The 18,015-nt window shown below is 37.8% G+C and overlaps 1 protein-coding gene across 13 annotated transcripts in view; it reads right to left on the bottom strand.

Moving 5' to 3' along the window:
• Positions 1-18,015, bottom strand: part of Atp6v1h (ATPase, H+ transporting, lysosomal V1 subunit H) — an 80,236-nt gene that overhangs the window by 21,316 nt on the left and 40,905 nt on the right. For all 13 annotated transcript variants that reach the window (XM_030255224.1, XM_030255279.1, XM_006495433.3 and 10 more), the window contains 3 exons: positions 17,429-17,621; positions 8,636-8,814; positions 5,961-6,086 (listed from right to left, as the gene is read on the bottom strand). In XM_030255224.1, the coding sequence (XP_030111084.1) occupies positions 5,961-6,086; positions 8,636-8,814; positions 17,429-17,621 (498 nt within the window). The remainder of the gene's footprint in view (positions 1-5,960; positions 6,087-8,635; positions 8,815-17,428; positions 17,622-18,015) is intronic.

The raw sequence follows: 18,015 nt of genomic DNA, 5'->3' as shown, positions 1-18,015 counted from the left end.
GTAAATGATAGGAGTACAAATGAAGACGCTGTCAATCAGAGGATCTTTTTGTTATGCACTAATTACACACCTTCTATCTTCTGAATTAACTGAGAAATCTGGATTCCCAAATTACCAAGAAAAAAGAAGCATGATGGTAATACATATTCATTTTCATATTGATGTGCATACATTCTTCACAAATGCATGCATAGCAACTTAGTAAAAAAGAAGCTATGAGTTTGAAGGAGAGCAGCAAGGAGTATATTTTCATTTTTGATTAAATGAAACTCAGAAGTTAATGTGTCTCAGGATATTACAAGTTTTGAAAATGAATCAAATTATTTGCTGCCTGCCTATCCATATTCTACATACAACAGCACATTGATAATAACTCCTTCAGTGTAAACACATGAAAATCTAGAAGATAAAAACAAAATACACATTCAGCTTTCCAAAAATGTATTTATATTTTGAATACTCTAAACTGTCCATGTTCCTCTTTAAATTATTCTATTTTTTTTCATTTTATGTGTATAGATGTTTTCCCTGAATGTATGTCTATATACCATGTACATTCGAAGCCTGTGGAAGCCATAAGAGAGAGACAGAACCCTCAGAACTGGAGTTTTAGAAAGCTGTAAGCTGCTAACCAAAAGGAGGACTCCATGATACAGTTTCCATAAGGTCATCAGCACTGATGGCGTACCCACACTCCTAGAAGCAACCTCTCTTCCTATAATCTATAGGATTCTAGAGATGGGGTATTAGCCCATGCTGAGTAAGCCAACAAAATGAACTCATCAGTTCACTATGCTAGACTTTGATGGAATGGTACTCTGGACTGTCACTAGAACACTATTTGGCGTGAGTAAATATTTGTTTGCATATCACCAAGAAAAGTTAGCACAACTCTGCACCCAACACACAGGGTGTGATAAAACTAAAGGTAACTTTGGGAGGCGCAATTGCACTGTCCTTGCTTTAGACTGCAAGCTGAGGGTAGACCACCCATGAAGGCAGTCTCAGCAAGTAGCTTCTCTCTCCCTTTATGGAATATAATATCTTGTTGTTATGGCAGAATTACATGGGCCTTCCTATGGGGAGAAAGACATATAACTAACACTAAGCCATCTGAAGTTGGAGTGTCTACTGCAGGAGGCATAGATGGTTGTCTTTTATGTAATATCTGGTAGTGTCCCTGCTTGATGAGTAGGGTCTGTTCTGTGAGTATGGGAACACGCTAACAGTTGTTCAAGGTCTACACTATATGATACATTCTTTGAAAATAGCAAATACGGGACAAAACTGCCAACAAGCACTAGTTACCCATGGCAGTTGCAAGCTGCTGCTATGTGTAATAAAACATACAACTGAACTTGGCATGGCTACCAGCAGAATCTCCCTTTATATAAGGAAAGAATTCCAATGGCAAAAAGACATATGGCTGTCATCCTCTACTTCAGCCACTGATTTGATGGGTAAGCTGTAAAGGAGAGGATGAGATATAGGTACTAGCTTGACATTTTCTATAGCTGAAGATTTCTGAGGGACCAAAAAGGAAAGGATACACATCAGATCTGTGGTCAAGATCTCCCAGGGTATGATGTGGTACCCAGTGGAAGAACTGAATAAAGAAGGGAAGAAAGCAAAGTAGAAGTGATAGAAGATAATCTTCAACTTTTAATACAGAAAAGGAAAAATTACATGATTCTTCGTGCAGGTGAAAACCTTAACAATGGGCACATGCAGGAAATCATGATAATTAGAGAAGATTTTTGCCTCTGAACTGCTTAATTAGGCAAAGCTTATGAAGTAAGAATGGACAGAACCACTCAGAGGCAGACTAGTGAGACTGTGGGACGTGGGAACAAATGATAGATTTTATCTGTGTACTGTAAAAGCAGAGAAAATAAGCACTGTGACTACTCATCCTTCACTGACTGTAGTGAATGCATCACACTAATGCGATATAGGAAATTAACTGGGAAAGGTGGCACATACCTGTAATTCTAGCATTTGTGAGGCCAAGGGAAGAGACTCTTAAGTTCAAGGCTAGTCAGAATTATACAGCAAGACTGTTTTAAAAGTACAAAATATGCTAGCAGAAACTGTGTGCTGACGATGAAGAGAATTTATGAGGATATTCTTTGTGCTCAATTTTTATAACTTAAAACTGTTCTAAAGTTGAAGTCAATTTTAAAAGCGTATGTATTATATGACACTCTGTGTGTGTGTGTGTGTGTGTGTGTGTGTGTGTGTGCATTTGTGCATGTGCAGAGGAGGGAAGAAATGAAAGGAAAAAGAGAAATTCTTGGAAACATTTTTATAACTTGAGTTTGACCATAAATCCTTTGTGATGATACCAAACGTAGAAGGAACCAATACAAGTCAAAAGTAAAGTTTGATTTTAAAGATTTTGTCCTTCAAAAGACACGATAAGAAAATAAGAAGGCAGCATAAAAAATTAGACAAATATTTCCAGTCAAATATGATGGGTATTTGCAGCCAAAAAGTTCAGATGTCCTCCTCTCAAAAAAAAAAAAAAAAAAAAAAAAAAAACAAACTTACAAGGGTCAACTCATCATTTGAGCTTTTACTTATAGCCTTTGTCAGGCTATCAGCATATACTAAGACATTCTGCTGTAAAGTGGGTCAGACAGAGAACCACAGCTTTCTCATGATCATAAGGGTAACAACTGACTGTCAACAGTGCACTGTGTTACTAAAGCTATAATGACTGGTGCTTAAGTGTTTAAATAAATTTTCAACATACAATGAAGTTTCTTAATATGCAACTCCATTATAAATTAAGGGGCATCTGTATGAAGAACTCTTACAACAAAATACCAAAAGGCAACCCAATTTTAAAAGAAGAAAAAAAAAAAATAGAAGCCAAGATTGAAATAGGTGCTTTTCCTTAGAAGACAGACAAAAGATCAGTAAAAGATACTTGAGATAATTAACCACCAGGCAATAAATCCCAGTGTGTGTGGGAGGGGGTGGCAATGAAATATAACTACATATCCTAAAATTCTTAAAATATAAAGCCCATATCCAAATAATTATAAGTCTCAGTGTTCAATAGTACAGAGCTTGCCTAGTATGAATAAAGCCCTGATTCAATCCCCAATTTTGGTTAAAAGGTACAGAAACCAGAATCCCTTTTTATTTATTCATTTATTTATTTTTTAATGTATGCAAGTATACTGACTGTTGCTATCTTCAGACCCACCAGAAGAGGGCATCCTATCACATTACAGAAGATTATGAGCCGCCATGTGGTTGCTGGGAATTGAACTCAGGACCTGTGGAAGAGCAGTCAGCCCTTAACCACTGAGCCATCTCTCCAGCCCAGAAACCAGAATTCTTATATAATGATGGTAGGAATATAAAGCTGTACAGCCACTTTGGGAACTAGTTTGCCAATTCTACAAAGAGCTAAATAAGACTCAGCATCCCACTACTAGGCTGGAATTCTGGATTGCATAAAAAATGGAAAAGTAGGCTGAACAAAGAATTCATCCCTCTCTTTTATTTTGTTTTCTGATTTTTTTTTAAATGTGTTTGGGTATTTTGTCTACATGTGCACCCACTGCCTGCAGACACCAGGAGAGAGCAGTCAATCCTCTGGAACTGGAGCCATTATGTGGATGTTAGGAATTAAATCTGGGTCCTCTGGAAGAGCAACTAGTGTTCCTAAATATTCAGCCATCTCTCCAAGCTCCCAGTCTTCCTCCTACTTCTTGACTGCAAATGCAATATGACTAGCTGCCTCAAGCAAAATATATGAAAATATATGTTCCCATATCAACTTGTACAGTAAGTACTACTAGTGGAATCAAGCTTGTGCATTAAAATAATCAACAGTCTTGTATGTACACTGGAGTACTATTCATCTATATGAAGGAATACGTACTCACAAGCGCTTCAACTTGGATGAACCATGAATACACGGTTAAATGAAAGATACCAGTATCCAAAGGACAAAAAGAACATGATGGGGAGAAAGGGATTTGTACAAAGGAGATAGGTGAGTTAGAGATGAGAGGGAAAAAAGACAGGGTGATGGTATGAGCAATCAGAATGCACTAAATATGTACAAAATTTGTCAGATATTTAATAGAAGATTTTAAAGACAAATAGATTCTTACATTTACATAAGATTTCTGTAATAACCAAATTCATAGAAACATAAAACAGACGAAAGGTTAGTTAAGGCTAAACAAATGAGTTGTATGGAAAGGTAATAACTAGGGGCACTGAAATATCTTTTTGAAGTAACAAAAATGTTTCAAAACTTTGATTACTAGAAGTCCTACACTATTGTAAATATACTAAAAATTCACTGAATTATATTTTTAATAGATTATAGTATATAAATATTTCAATTCAAAAGGAAGGAATATACATTTAGTCATGTTATCATGAGAGAACAAAGCTACAGAACCCAAACGGAAATGCTATTTTGGTCTTTTAATTGTGTGTGCATACAAGCCCAGAGACCAGAGACAGCCATATGGGTATCTTTCTCTTATCACTCTCTGCCTTATTCCCTTAACAATCTTTCACTGAACATAGACTTGCTGAGCTTTTGTTTTGTTTTGTTTTGTTTTGTTTTGTTTTGTTTTGTTGGCTACATTGTCTGCTGGTAAGTTCTAGGAATCTTCCTGTCGGTCCACCCTGCCACCCCTGATCACACCACAATGGAGGTTAAAGGTGCATGGACCACACCCAGCTTTTTATGTATGTGCTAGGGATACTAATGGCTGTGCGGCAAGCACCACTTGTAGCCATTGAGTCAGACCCCTAACCTAAGAAGTACAATTTTCAATTAGATATTACATAAAGGGTAAATGTTGATTTCTACTTCACAACCATAATTCATGACCATAACTTTGGATACATTGGAGACCAAAATATAAGGTCAAACAACAAAGCTATGAATAAAATAGCATAAAAAGGTACCTTCGCCGGGCGTGGTGGCGCACACCTTTAGTCCCAGCACTCAAGAGGCAGAGGCAGGTGGATTTCTGAGTTTGAGGCCAGCCTGGTCTACAAAGAGAGTTCCAGGACAGCCAAGGCTATACAGAGAAACCCTGCCTTGAAAAACAAACAACAAAAACAAACAAACAAACAAAACAAAAAAAAGGTACCTTCATTGTGTAAATATCAATTAATAGGTTGTTTCAATGTAGAAACTGTTACATAATTAATTAATTAATTATTCATTGCCATAGCCAACCTTGGAAATACTATTTAGTAAGGATCTTCCAAAAGAGAAAGGAAGAGAAGAACAAGCAGGCAGAGATCCGTAACACACACTTGTAATTCCAGCATGTGGGAGGCTGAGTCAGGAGAACTGTCATGAGTTCCAGGTCAGGCCTAGGCTACAGGAAAAAAGGGGACACTGAGGAAAAGGGGAAAAGGAAAAAAAGAAGAAAGGAAAGAGAAAAACTTTTTTTTAAAAAAGATGGAATATAGCCTAGTGAGTAGAAAACTTACCTGGCAATGGTCTAGGTCCTAGGGTTAATCCCAGTACCACAGAAAAAAAGATCAAAACAAAAAAATACAAGGATATCTCTTTGCCCTTGGTAGGCAAAATCTTAACCAAGACAAAGAAAAGCACTAGCCATATACAGAAATATTAGGAGATTGACTCTTAAAATCAATAGCTTGTGTTTATCAAGATCACAGTTAAATAGTAAAATGGCATGAAACAAAAGGTAAAATAGTCTCAATGAATACATGACAAAAAATCATGCTCAGAATATCACATTCTCATTAAAAAAAAAGTTTATCAAATTGACAGGTACTTCTCTTGGAAAAGATTAACACCTAACTGATCAAAAGCATAAAAAGTATTCAACACATTACTTAGCAAGTAAACATAAATGAAAATGACAGAGCACCTAATAACAAAGCTAAATGTTAATGAAGATCTGTATAATTATAGAGCAGAACATGGGATCCTAACTTACTTCAAGAGTTCATAGTTCTTCTCATTCAACCTCACGGCATTTTCTCTCCAAAATTTCTCAGACTTGTGTACAGGGCTCCATTCCAATCTTCCAGATTTAAGTTCTGAACTGTATTCATCAAATGAGCTATAAAATTATTTTAAAATTCCAGTTATAAGAATCTAAGGGCTACTACAAAATTAAGCAAATTAAAATATGACTTAGTTACAAAGACTGAGTCTGGTCTTTATACACACTTAGAATCCCAGCACTCAAGAAGCAGAGGCAGGCAGACCTGTTAGTTCAAGGCCAACTTGATCTATGTACCCATTTCTAGGTCAGACAAGGCTACATAGTTAAGACCCTGTTTCAAAAAATAACAAGAATAACAACTACAATGACTCACTGCCCTCTAAATATTAACCACTACTATATAAACTTCAACAGTTTAATCACCAACAAATCATAGAAACTAAGGTCCAACATTGCCAAAGTTGAATGTTTGGTGTGAATATTAAAATCTTTACTTGCTACCAAAATCTTTATTCCCAATTAATATATGAATATGTATTCGTATATTTTAGAAAATAGACAATTTCTACCCTGAGAGTCATAGCAGTGTAATTTGCCAAGTCAGTAGATATATTATTGTAAATATATGTAAAAAGCAGATATCTTATTATATCACAAAACAGTATCACACATGTATTCATATAATACTAAGTATGACTATTAATATAAACATGACTTGTGGAAATAATCTTTCAAAATTAAAACAAAAATTCTATATGTTAACAAACTCAATACATTGTAATTCAAAACTCAGTAACTAAACTTGTATGTAACTTGGTTGTTTTTAAGTGTGGTTTATTTACTGTGGGTGGATTTGTCAACTTGATTTGAAGTTTCTGGTGTGAATGTTAAACGGCCCATTTAGTCTCATCTTTAACACTTGGTCCCTAGGTAGGGGTGCGGTCTGAGATGACTGTGGGATCTTTACAAGGTGGAGTCTTGGAAGAAGTAGGTTACTGAAGATGTACCTAGAGGCTTTTCAGATTCAAATTTCCTGTTCACTGTCTGCTTTCTGAATGCAGATGTAATGTGACCCACCAGACGCCTGTTGCTGCCTTCCCAAGTCGTTCTCATCATTGACTTTCTTATCCCTTGACAACTGTAAGCTAACATAAATAAATACTTTCTTCCTTAAATTGCTTTTGTCAGGGTATTTTATTACTTTATCACAGCAACAAGAAAGCAATGAAGACAAGGCACAAAGATGTGTGCATTTTTAAATGGCACTCATCCCTATGCTGGGTCCTGGACTGCATAAGGAGGAGAAAGTGACAGAAGCACAACCATTCATCCTTTCCTATTTCCTGACTGCAGATACAATATGATCAGCTGTCACAAGCTCCAGCCACCATAACCTCTACACCAGAAAAGAAGGCACACACTCTGGAACTGAGTTAAAATAAACAAACTTTTATCCTTTGTCAGGAAATTTTATTACAGGAATTGATTGACCAGCCTGACTCCAACTTAAGGATGGACCATTTTTGTTATAAGATTAGGTAAGTTCATTTCTTTGTACAGCAAAATTCAAGTTGACTGTGCTTTAGCCTGTTGCTGGAATCTGACATGACCCCCACCCTCTGGAGTTTGATTCATACCTTGAATGTACCCAGATGCTAAGATGTTCTGCCAAATCATTCTGCAATGTTCAGCCAAGCTCTGGTGTAACCAAAATCCCTCTGGAAATCTCCCAACCCCTGAAAATTCCCTAGCCTTGTAGTTTTTTAGACTATATAAAGCCTACTTTTCCTATGTTAAATGCTATTTTTTTTTTTCAAACCCTGCTTTAGGAAGTTAGCCATGTCTGACAGAAAATAAAGCTTGCTTAATTTGGCCAAAGATTTTGGGTAATGATCTTTACTCTCATTTGCTGGGATTAACACTACTGACATTCAGTGTGAGTAGCAGAATGAGAAAAATAGCTAATAGAGCCACTAAACAGACTGTATCAAGACATGCTTGGACTTACTTTCAAGTAAAATTTTAAAAGATGGAACCATTAATGTTGACAGACAATTCAGTTTAACCAGGATAGAGAGGGTACATTGACAAGAATATCCTGTTTGAATAGTTACTTAATGCAGACAAGTGAGTTTAAGTAAACTAGCATTTTTAAATAATCATATCCTAAGCCTAATAATGAAAACAGATATACATATGATATGATAAAATATACATATCACTCAACTAGTATTCTATAAAGAATGATAGGAATCTCTCCAAGTAAGAATAGCCAAATGCTCTAAGCTACAGTTAACAATGTAGAATGTTTCAGCAGAAAACAGAATTTGTAGGAAAATATGATTTTCATACTTTGTAATCAATTCAAAGTTTCTTTAAAAGTTATATAACCAACCACACACACCAATAGTGTCCAACCACTAAAGAGACTGAGGCAGAATCACTTCTGTCCAGGAGTTCAAGGTCAAACAAATCTCAAGAGATTTAGTATATGGCAATTTTAAAAAGCATGTTAATGCCAGGACAGGTGGTACACATCTTTAGCCCAGCAGAGGTGGCAGATCTCTGAGTTCCAAGTCTACACAGGGAGTTCCTGGGCAGCCAGGGCTACAGAATGAGCTATCACAAGTAATTATGTGACAATGATGAAGATGATAACACACCTAAGGTCCTGGACACTCTCACCAAGTTTTTCCAAAAGAAATTTGATGTCTTCACTGATATCTTCATCATCATACTTCTGCTGCTCCAAATTCTCCAACTGTTTCAGTACTTTGCATTGAATCATAGCCAGAGCATACTCTTGGCGAGTTTCTCTTTCCGTTGATTTTTCTAAGAAATTCTGAGTTAGACAAAGAGACATGAAGAAAGTACATGATATTTGCAAACATCCATACTTCTTTACACCTTTCTTTGAGTTTCCCATTTAACCAGTACTCCACTCTGGAAATCAATCTAGCGGTTCCTTAGAAAATTGGACATAGTACTACCGGAGGATCCAGCAATACCTCTTCTGGGCATATATCCAGAAGATGTCCCAACCGGTATGAAGGACACATGCTCCACTATGTTCATAGCAGCCTTATTTATAATAGCCAGAAGCTGGAAAGAACCCAGATGCCCCTCAACAGAGGAATGGATACAGAAAATGTGGTACATTTACACAATGGAGTACTATTCAGCTATTAAAAAGAATGAATTTATGAAATTCCTAGGCAAATGGATGGACCTGGAGGGCATCATCCTGAGCAAGGTAACCCAATCACAAAGGAACTCACACAATATGTACTCACTGATAAGTGGATACTAGCCCAAAACTTAGTATACCCAAGATATAAGATACAATTTGTCAAATGCATGAAACTCTAGAAGAATGAAGACCAAAGTATGGACACTGTGCCCCTTCTTAGAATTGAGAACAAAACACCCATGGAAGGAGTTACAGAGACAAAGTTTGGAGCTGCGACAAAAGGATGGACCATCTAGAGACTGACTGCCTTATCTAGGGATCCACCCCATAATCAGCTTCCAAACGCTGACACCATTGCATACACTAGCAAGATTTTGCTGAAAGGACCCAGATATAGCTGTCTCTTGTGAGACTATGCAGGGGCCTAGCAAACACATAAGTGGATGCTCACAGTCAGCTATTGGATGGATCACAGGGCCTCCAATGGAGGAGCTAGAGAACATATCCAAGGAGCTAAAGAGATCTGCAACCCTGTAGGTACAACAACATTATGAACTAACCAGTACCCCGGAGCTCTTGACTCTAGCTGCATATGTATCAAAAGATGGCCTAGTCGGCCATCACTGGAAAGAGAGGCCCATCAGACACACAAACTTTATATGCACCAGTACAGGGGAACGCCAGGGCCAAAAAAATGAGAATGGGTGGGTAGGGAAGTGGGGGGGAGGGTATGGGGGACTTTTGGGATAGCATTGGAAATGTCATTGAGGAAAATACGTAATAAGTAAATAAATAAATAAATAAATAAAAGGTGACTATCTATAATCATACAATCAGAAACCTACCTCTGAATATGAAATACCTCTGTTTAAATCTGAAATGTCCTCCAAAGTTTACTATTACATAGTTTAGCTGCCAGCCTATAGTATTTTTGTGACATGGTAGAATTATTAGGAGATGCAATCTCCTTGAAGAAGTCAGCTCAGTCACTGTCTCCCCAGGTTCCCATGTCCCCTTCCAGGTTTACCCTAGTGAGTCCCCTTACCTCCACATACATGTCTTTCCCTCAATAAGCTAGATACCTAAGTCCAACAACCTGTGTGCCAGGCTAGTCTGATGTCCCAAGCCTATGCCGCAGCCAACCTGGAGGCTTCCTGCAGGACACACCCTCCTGTATCCATTTATACCACTCAACTCAGAATCCAGGCATCTCAGTCTCACTCAAGCCCAGCTCCCTCACCTGCACAACAAAGGAGTTCTAGGCTTCAGCAAGGATCCTTTCTGCCTACTCCCCAAGCCATAGAACTCTTCATATCACAGCCAACATTCCTATCCAGCAAGATCTACCTCTCCACACGTGAACTGTCAAACAAGGAGTACATCCTGTACATCAGACCAGTACCTTCTATCACCTGACTTCATTTCACCCAGTTCATTTCTACCCTCCAGACACAACCCATCAGAATATCCACTCTTCTGGCCACAACCTGCTCCGTCTATAAGAAACTCAGAACTAACAAAAGAGGTCCACATGCCTCAAGTCAATTCTAAAAGTATGAAACATGAAATATTTCAGAATATTCAAAGAAATAAGAAATATGAAAGAGCAACCAAATATCTTCTCTCCAAAGCCTACCAGTCCTGTAGAAATCAATGTTTATCAATGATCAATACCTAGGTAAACTCCAGGACACGGAATTAAAAGATTATAAACCTCCTCAAAGAATTCAGAGTTTAAATGAATTCAATGAAATCAAGGAGAAAGGACTTGAGAATAAACACCTGAGTGATGCCCAAGAAAACACAAACGGAAATTTGAGATTTGGAAAAGACTAATCAAAGACTTGAGAACTGAATCCAATCAGGACATAAAACCATTGAAGCTAAAGCTTAAATGAAGATGGAGCTGAAAAACCCAACTGTCCAACCAGAAAATTCAAAGGAATGCCTCGTAATTAAAATGAATCAAACAGAAGACAGAGAGAATCAGGACTAAAAGAAAAAAAGGGCTTTAGAGCAAATAAATAAGAAATATTAAAAGAAACATCTAAAAACACGGAAAAGAACAGATAGGGAATGTGAGACACCAGAAAAAAAAAAAGCAAACCTCTGAATTATAGACATAGATGACGGAGAAAAATCCCAAGTCAGTGGCATAAATCTAAAATAAATGGATAAAATTAAACTAAGAACAAGTATATTTAAATAGACCCATAATATATGAAGAGACTGAAATAAAAATAAAATCTTCTAGCTTAAAAAAAGTCCAAAGTTAAATAAATTCACAGCAAACTTCTATCAGACATTCAAGGAAGATCTACAATAAATCCTTCTTAAATTATTCAAAATACTAAAAACACAAGGAGCATGCCCAATCTCCTACAAAGCATCATCACTCTAATAACCAAACCATGTAAAGACACAACAACAACAACAACAACAAAAAGGAAAACTTCAAGCCATTGTCCCTGATGAATACTTAAAATACTGTGAAAATAGCCATTCTCCAAAAGCTATTTACAGATGTAATGCAATCCCAATCAAAATTTCCATCTCATTCTTCATAAAAATAGGGGAAAAAAACCTATCCTAAAACTCATATGGGAGCCGGGCGTGGTGGCACACCACACCTTTAATCCCAGCACTTGGGAGGCAGAGGCAGGCGGATTTCTGAGTTCGAGGCCAGCCTGGTCTACAGAGTGAGTTCCAGGACAGCCAGAGCTACACAGAGAAACCCTGTCTTGAAAAACCAAAATAAAAAAAAAAACAAACAAACAAAAAAAAAAAAAAAAAAAAACACAAAAAAAAAAAACCAAACCTCATATGGAACCACAATAGCCAAAATCCTAAGCAAAAAGAATGTGCTGGAGTGATTACCATTCCAGGCCTTAGCATCTGTCCTGACATAGAGTTACTCATAAGCGCACTACATATATACTTGCATGTATGTACCCACAGCAGCTAGGATGATTCCAAAAGACACCTCTTTGGAATGTTAATAGCATTATAAGCATACACAAACATGAAGGCTTCCTGGGTGAGTCACACCTCCAGAGGCAGCCTTTACCCTTCAAAGCCAACACTGGTACTGCTTTTGCCTGAGCTCTTTACCACCATCTGCATTCCCTTGCCATGGGGACCTTGGTTGGGTCTTAGGGCTCTTGCACCTCAACTATGGCCAGTCTTACATCTCTCAGTCTGGTCTATCTTGGCCCTTAAGGCTTTGACAACTCCTAGGAATTTCTTCAGTGACCATGGTCTTCAGGTTCTCTTCTTTGACTCCTAATAAACATTTTTCAGTTCTTGCCATCTATCCTCACAGATGCTGCCAATGCTGTGTTATTTATATGGTTTCTTTCTTGGTATTACCAATTTAACCCAAACTACTTAAAGTGGGCAAGAAAAAAAAAAAAATCATTCAGGTAGAATAGCCTTTAATGAACCTGGGCTACAATACAACAGAATTACCACAGGAGTTGGAGGCCCAAACAGTTTGCTTATTTAGTTCGAGAAGGAGTGCTCTAACCAATCACCAACCACAAAGATTGGTGCAATTTTCTTTGCACTAGACACAGTCACTTACTTGGACTGTCACTTGTTTGGTCCAATCACAACCTTGCTTCCTAGCATCAATCACAGTAGTCCTTCCATCAGAATTGTACCCACTCTAGCCAAGACAGAAAATGGTTCATCTGGGCTGGTGAGTACAGTGCAAAACTGCTTCCAACAGCCCTGGCTGTGGTTGTAATCAGCTAGGCTCTTTGCCTCTTAAGACAATCATGACATATTTTGTTTAAGTGGCTGGTACTGGCATAAACTGTGCCAGCTGTTTTGTCAACTTAACTCAAAAATAGACATTTCTGGGAAAAGAAAATCTTAACTGAGAAAATGCCCCCATGAGACTAGCCTGGAGGCAAGTCTGTAGGCCATTTTCTTGATTAATGATTGCTATGGAAGGGCCTCTGGGCAAGTAGTCCTGAATAGTATAAAAAGCAAGCTAAAACTAGCAAGGCAACACACACCTTTAACCTCAGCACCTGAGAGGCAGAGGAAAGTCGATTTCTGTGAGTTCCAGACCAGCCAGGGCTACAGAGAGACCCTATCTCAACTTGCACCCTAAAATAAACAAGTTGAGCATGCCAGTTAGCAGCACTCTTCCATGCCCCCTGCTTCAGTTCCTGCTTCCAGGTTCCTATGTTGGCTGAGGCCCTGACTTCCTTTAGTGATAGAGTGTAACCTGACAGTTGTAAGCCAAAATAAACCTTTTGTCCCTACATTGCTTTTGGACATTGTGTTTACACGGTAATAGAAATCTTAACAAAGGATAAGTCCTTCTATAAGAACAAATCACCAACAACTGCAAGAAGTTCTTTCTTCACTTAATATTAAGCAATCGCTCCTAAGTTTTGAACTTCTCAACAATTATTCATCCTTCAAAGGTCTTCAAACCCTCCATTTTTTTCTGTAACTTTCACTCTTGCACACTACTTAACACTGTATGCCACCAATATTTATTTACATCATCTGTCTTCAGACTATATAACTATTAAGACCTTCAATGGCAAACTATATTTCATCTGTATTCTCCAACAATTATCAAAGTGTCTAACACAAAGCAACTCAAAGAAAGTCATTAAGAAGAAAGGACTTAAGGATAATAGGACAATTCTTATATTTAAAAGGATGTAACTTTTTGCACCCTCAATTGGTCAAGAGAGCATTACAGATCTTCAGCAGGTCACCATTAGGTTTCATTGCCCACCTCTCCAACAGTAAATACTACAGTGAAAGACCCTCCCCACATGACCTCAATTTTCCTTAGACAGCTTGGAAAGGCACTGGATTTAACACAGCTAGTGAGCATGATAAGCAAAAGTTGTCCATTCATGTTAAAGAAACCAAAAGACAAAATAAATGAGAGAAAGAGATGGTAAACTACTTAAGAAGGCTTTATATATTTATATCAAACTATTTTTTTAAGTAAGTAATGGAGGTTGGGGAAGGCTGACACATGAAAATGACTCAAAATAAAATAAAAAAAAATATTATGCTTGGTTTAGCAGTTAAGTGTATGAATCATACTGAGTTGAATCCCTGCTCTGTGTTTCCAGGATACTTTGGCAAATCAATTTACTTACAACGGAGTTCATAAATATGTTAAAGTGATTAGGTCAGTACCTGATACAGAATAAATTCTAAAATAAAGTGTAGCTATTATTAACTCCAGACTTCTAAGAAAGGAATTCCTAAACCAAGTTTTAAATTGTTAAGACTGACAAATGCTATGAATAGATAATATAAGATAGACAGACAGACACACAGACAGTGAATATTAACAGATATCCAGCCTCTTTTCTTTCTGTATCCTCACCAACTACCTGAAGACCATGTGTCCACTGGCTGTCTTCCTGCACCCCTTCTGAATCCTCCCTTAAGGTAGGGAAACCAACCTTGATTTACTTATTAACCTTGTTCATCCATGCTAGTGCCCTTGTCACCCCTGTCTCTATGCAGGGAGACAAGCGTACATTTACCTCCACTAACCCCACCCATCTCTCCCTTGCACCCCTCTCCAATTAGAAATACTAGACTTTCTTTGCAAACTCTACCTATCCTGAGGACTACTCCACTATAAAGAGGGACACTAGGCCTAGACACTTCGAATACCATTTTGAATAAATAGGGAGAGAGTGGACAGCCTTGCCTAGTCCCTTATTTTAATGGGATTGCTTCCAGTTTCTCTCCATTTAGTTTGATGCAGGCTACTGATTTCCTGTATATTGCTTTTATTATGTTTAGGTGTGGGCCTTGACTTCCTGATCTTTCCTAGATTTTTAACATGAAGGGATGTTGAATTTTGTCAAATGCTTTTTCAGCATCTAATGAGATGATCATGTGGTTTTTTTCCTTTGAGTTTGTTTATGTAGTGGATTACATTGATGGATTTCCATATATTGAACCATCCCTGTATCCCTGGGATGAAGCCTAATTGATCATGGTGAATGGTCGTTTTGATGTGTCATTCTCCAACATATAACAAGGACACATGCTCCACTATGTACATAGCAGCCTTATTTACAATAGCCAGAAGCTGGAAAGAACCCAGATGCCCCTCAACAGAGGAATGGATACAGAAAATGAGGTACATTTACACAATGGAGTGCTACTCAGCTATTAAAAACAATGATTTCATGAAACTCTTAGGCAAATGGATAAAACTAGAAAATATCATCCTGAGTGAGGTAACCCAAACACGAAAGAACACACATGGCATTCACTGATAAGTGGATATTAGCCCAAAAGCTCAGAATACCCAAGATACAATTCACAGACCACATGAAGCTCAAGAAGCAAAAAGACCAAAGACTGGTGATTCCCTTAGAAAGGGGAACAAAACACTCATGGGAGCAAATTCGGAGACAAAGTGTGGAGCAGAGACTGAAGGAAAGGCCATCCAAAGACTGCCCCACCTGGGAATCTATCCCATATACAGTCACCAAACCCAGACACTATTGTGAATGCCAAGAAGTGCATGCTGACAGGAGCCTGATACAGCTGTCGCCTGAAAGGCTATGCCAGACCCCTAGAGCTCCCAGAAACTAAATCACCAACCAAGGAGTACACATAGAGGGACCAATGACTCCAGCCGCATATGTAGTAGAGTATGGCCTTGTTGGGAATCAATGGGAGGAGAGGCCCTTGGTCCTGTGAGGACTTGATACCCCAGTGTAGGGAAATTCAAGTGCCGGGAGGCAGGAGTGGTTGGGTGGGGGAGGGAATACCCTCATAGAAGCAGGAGGAGGGGGGACTGGGTGGGGGAAGAATCTGAGAAAGGGGACAACATTTGAAATGTAAATTAAAAAAAATATCCAAAAAAAAAAAAAAAAAGACTAGGAAAAAAAAAGAATAAAGTCATAGAGGCTGCAGGTGTAACTCAGAGGTTAAGAGCATTTGCTGCTTTTCTAGAAGACAGGCCCAGGTTCAGTTCCAAGCACTAACACTGGACAGCGGACAGCCTGTAATTCTAGCCCCAGGGGATCCAATGTACACTTCTGGCAACCTACACATGTACAACCCCTCTCACGTATACACATAATTAATATTTTTTAATTAATAAAACCTGCATAGCGGGCCAATAAGTGGGAGTGAGTGGGTAGGAGAACAGGTCGAGGGAAGGGCATAGGAGACTTTTGGGATAGCATTTGAAAAGTAAATGAAGAAAATATCTAATAAAAAAATAAATAAAATTTAAAAAAAACTAACCTGCATAGCCCCATAATATGCCATCTTTATGTTTAAGTCGAAATCATACACTTATTTATGTATTTATCCCTACATGACCATAAATGCCTAAAAAATATTAGTGACTATTATTTGACAAATCTGATAGTAATACTTCTTAAATTTTTTTTATTTTTTTATTAGGTATTTTCTTCATTTACATTTCAAAAGCTATCCCAGTTTGTTTTTGACTTCTTGCTGTTTACTTCATCCAAACACAAAAACAAATGGTCTAAAGCAAAGATTCTGAAGCAAACCACCTGCATTTGCAAACTGGATGCCTACTGGAAATGCCACATCTATCTAACATTGCCATTTGCAAGGCGAAGACTAACCCAAATACCAAAATTCTCACATGTTGACAATAACATTATAATAGGGCTCTGGTTAACTAGTTAACAAATAAAATCCCCGAGACTACCTGCCACCACCAAGTAATAAGCAGCACATGATACATGTTCAGCAATATCACTTGGGTAGAAATCTCCCAGAAACCCATCTGAATCCTAAGGCAACCAACAACATGACTAATCAAACAACTGATTAGCAGAACATAATGGCTTTGAGAAACCTTACATGATATAACAAATCTCCTTTCTTGCCCTCAGGCTTCATCATCTTTTGTTCATTTTTATAACTGAAAATTCTAATATCCTAACAACTTAACTGTACTGTTTATAATAACTGGAAGTCTCTGCTGTTGACTCAACATACTGCTAGCCAGGAGACCCAGAATCTGAAACAACTGCAAACTAAAATATGGACCCTGAGTGATAAACTCCAGTAGTCCTGTAGCAGGCACTGTAGCAGGGTACTTTCTCCATCTGAATATAACCAAAGTACACTTCTCTACAAGTATTCACAATTCACACATTCCATTCACTTACAACACTTCCCACCTTTCAAAAATAGTTTACAGCAAAAAAACTCTACACACACACACACACACCAGCAACAATAACAATCTCCTTCACTGAGCACTTACCCGGAATGCTGCAAGAATGATTCTTGTTACTTTCTCTTTGACAGATTCTTGAAGGATGTCTGATAGAACAGGAATGATATTATAGCGACGAAGGTGCTCACACATTTGAGGACTGAATGCCAGGAGCCATATTGAAAAAATCATTTGGTATTGAAGTTGAAAACCACACTTGTTACTCAAAACGCCCATTATACTGAAAAAGAACAGAGAAAACATTTTACACAACAATAAAACACAAAATGAGAGTACATTAAAAGAGTAAATCTCTATACTAAGTCTTCAATTTCTTTTATACCTGCCTATAGCACTCACATAGCACTCAGCTAACTCATAGCTAAATTATAAACCTCCCTCTGGAAGGCATGGAAACTTGGGAAGATGAGGGACAGGAAAACAATGAGAAATGAGAACCAGAACCAAGATTAGAAGACAGAATGGTACAAGGAATGTAACAATTAAAATCAACAGGAGTGGTGACAAAAATGAATGTCTTTGTGATTTTTATATCAATGTTTTGAGTTTAGACAACAAAGGGAAGAATTTTTAAATTAAAAAAAAAAATTCCAGAAAAATAAGGTGGTAACTTT

Source organism: Mus musculus, chromosome 1 (assembly GCF_000001635.26).
Source record: "Mus musculus strain C57BL/6J chromosome 1, GRCm38.p6 C57BL/6J".
Classification (NCBI taxonomy): Eukaryota; Metazoa; Chordata; class Mammalia; order Rodentia; family Muridae; genus Mus; species Mus musculus.
Note: the sequence above shows the minus strand (reverse complement) of the source record. Positions and strands in the feature narration are given on the sequence as shown.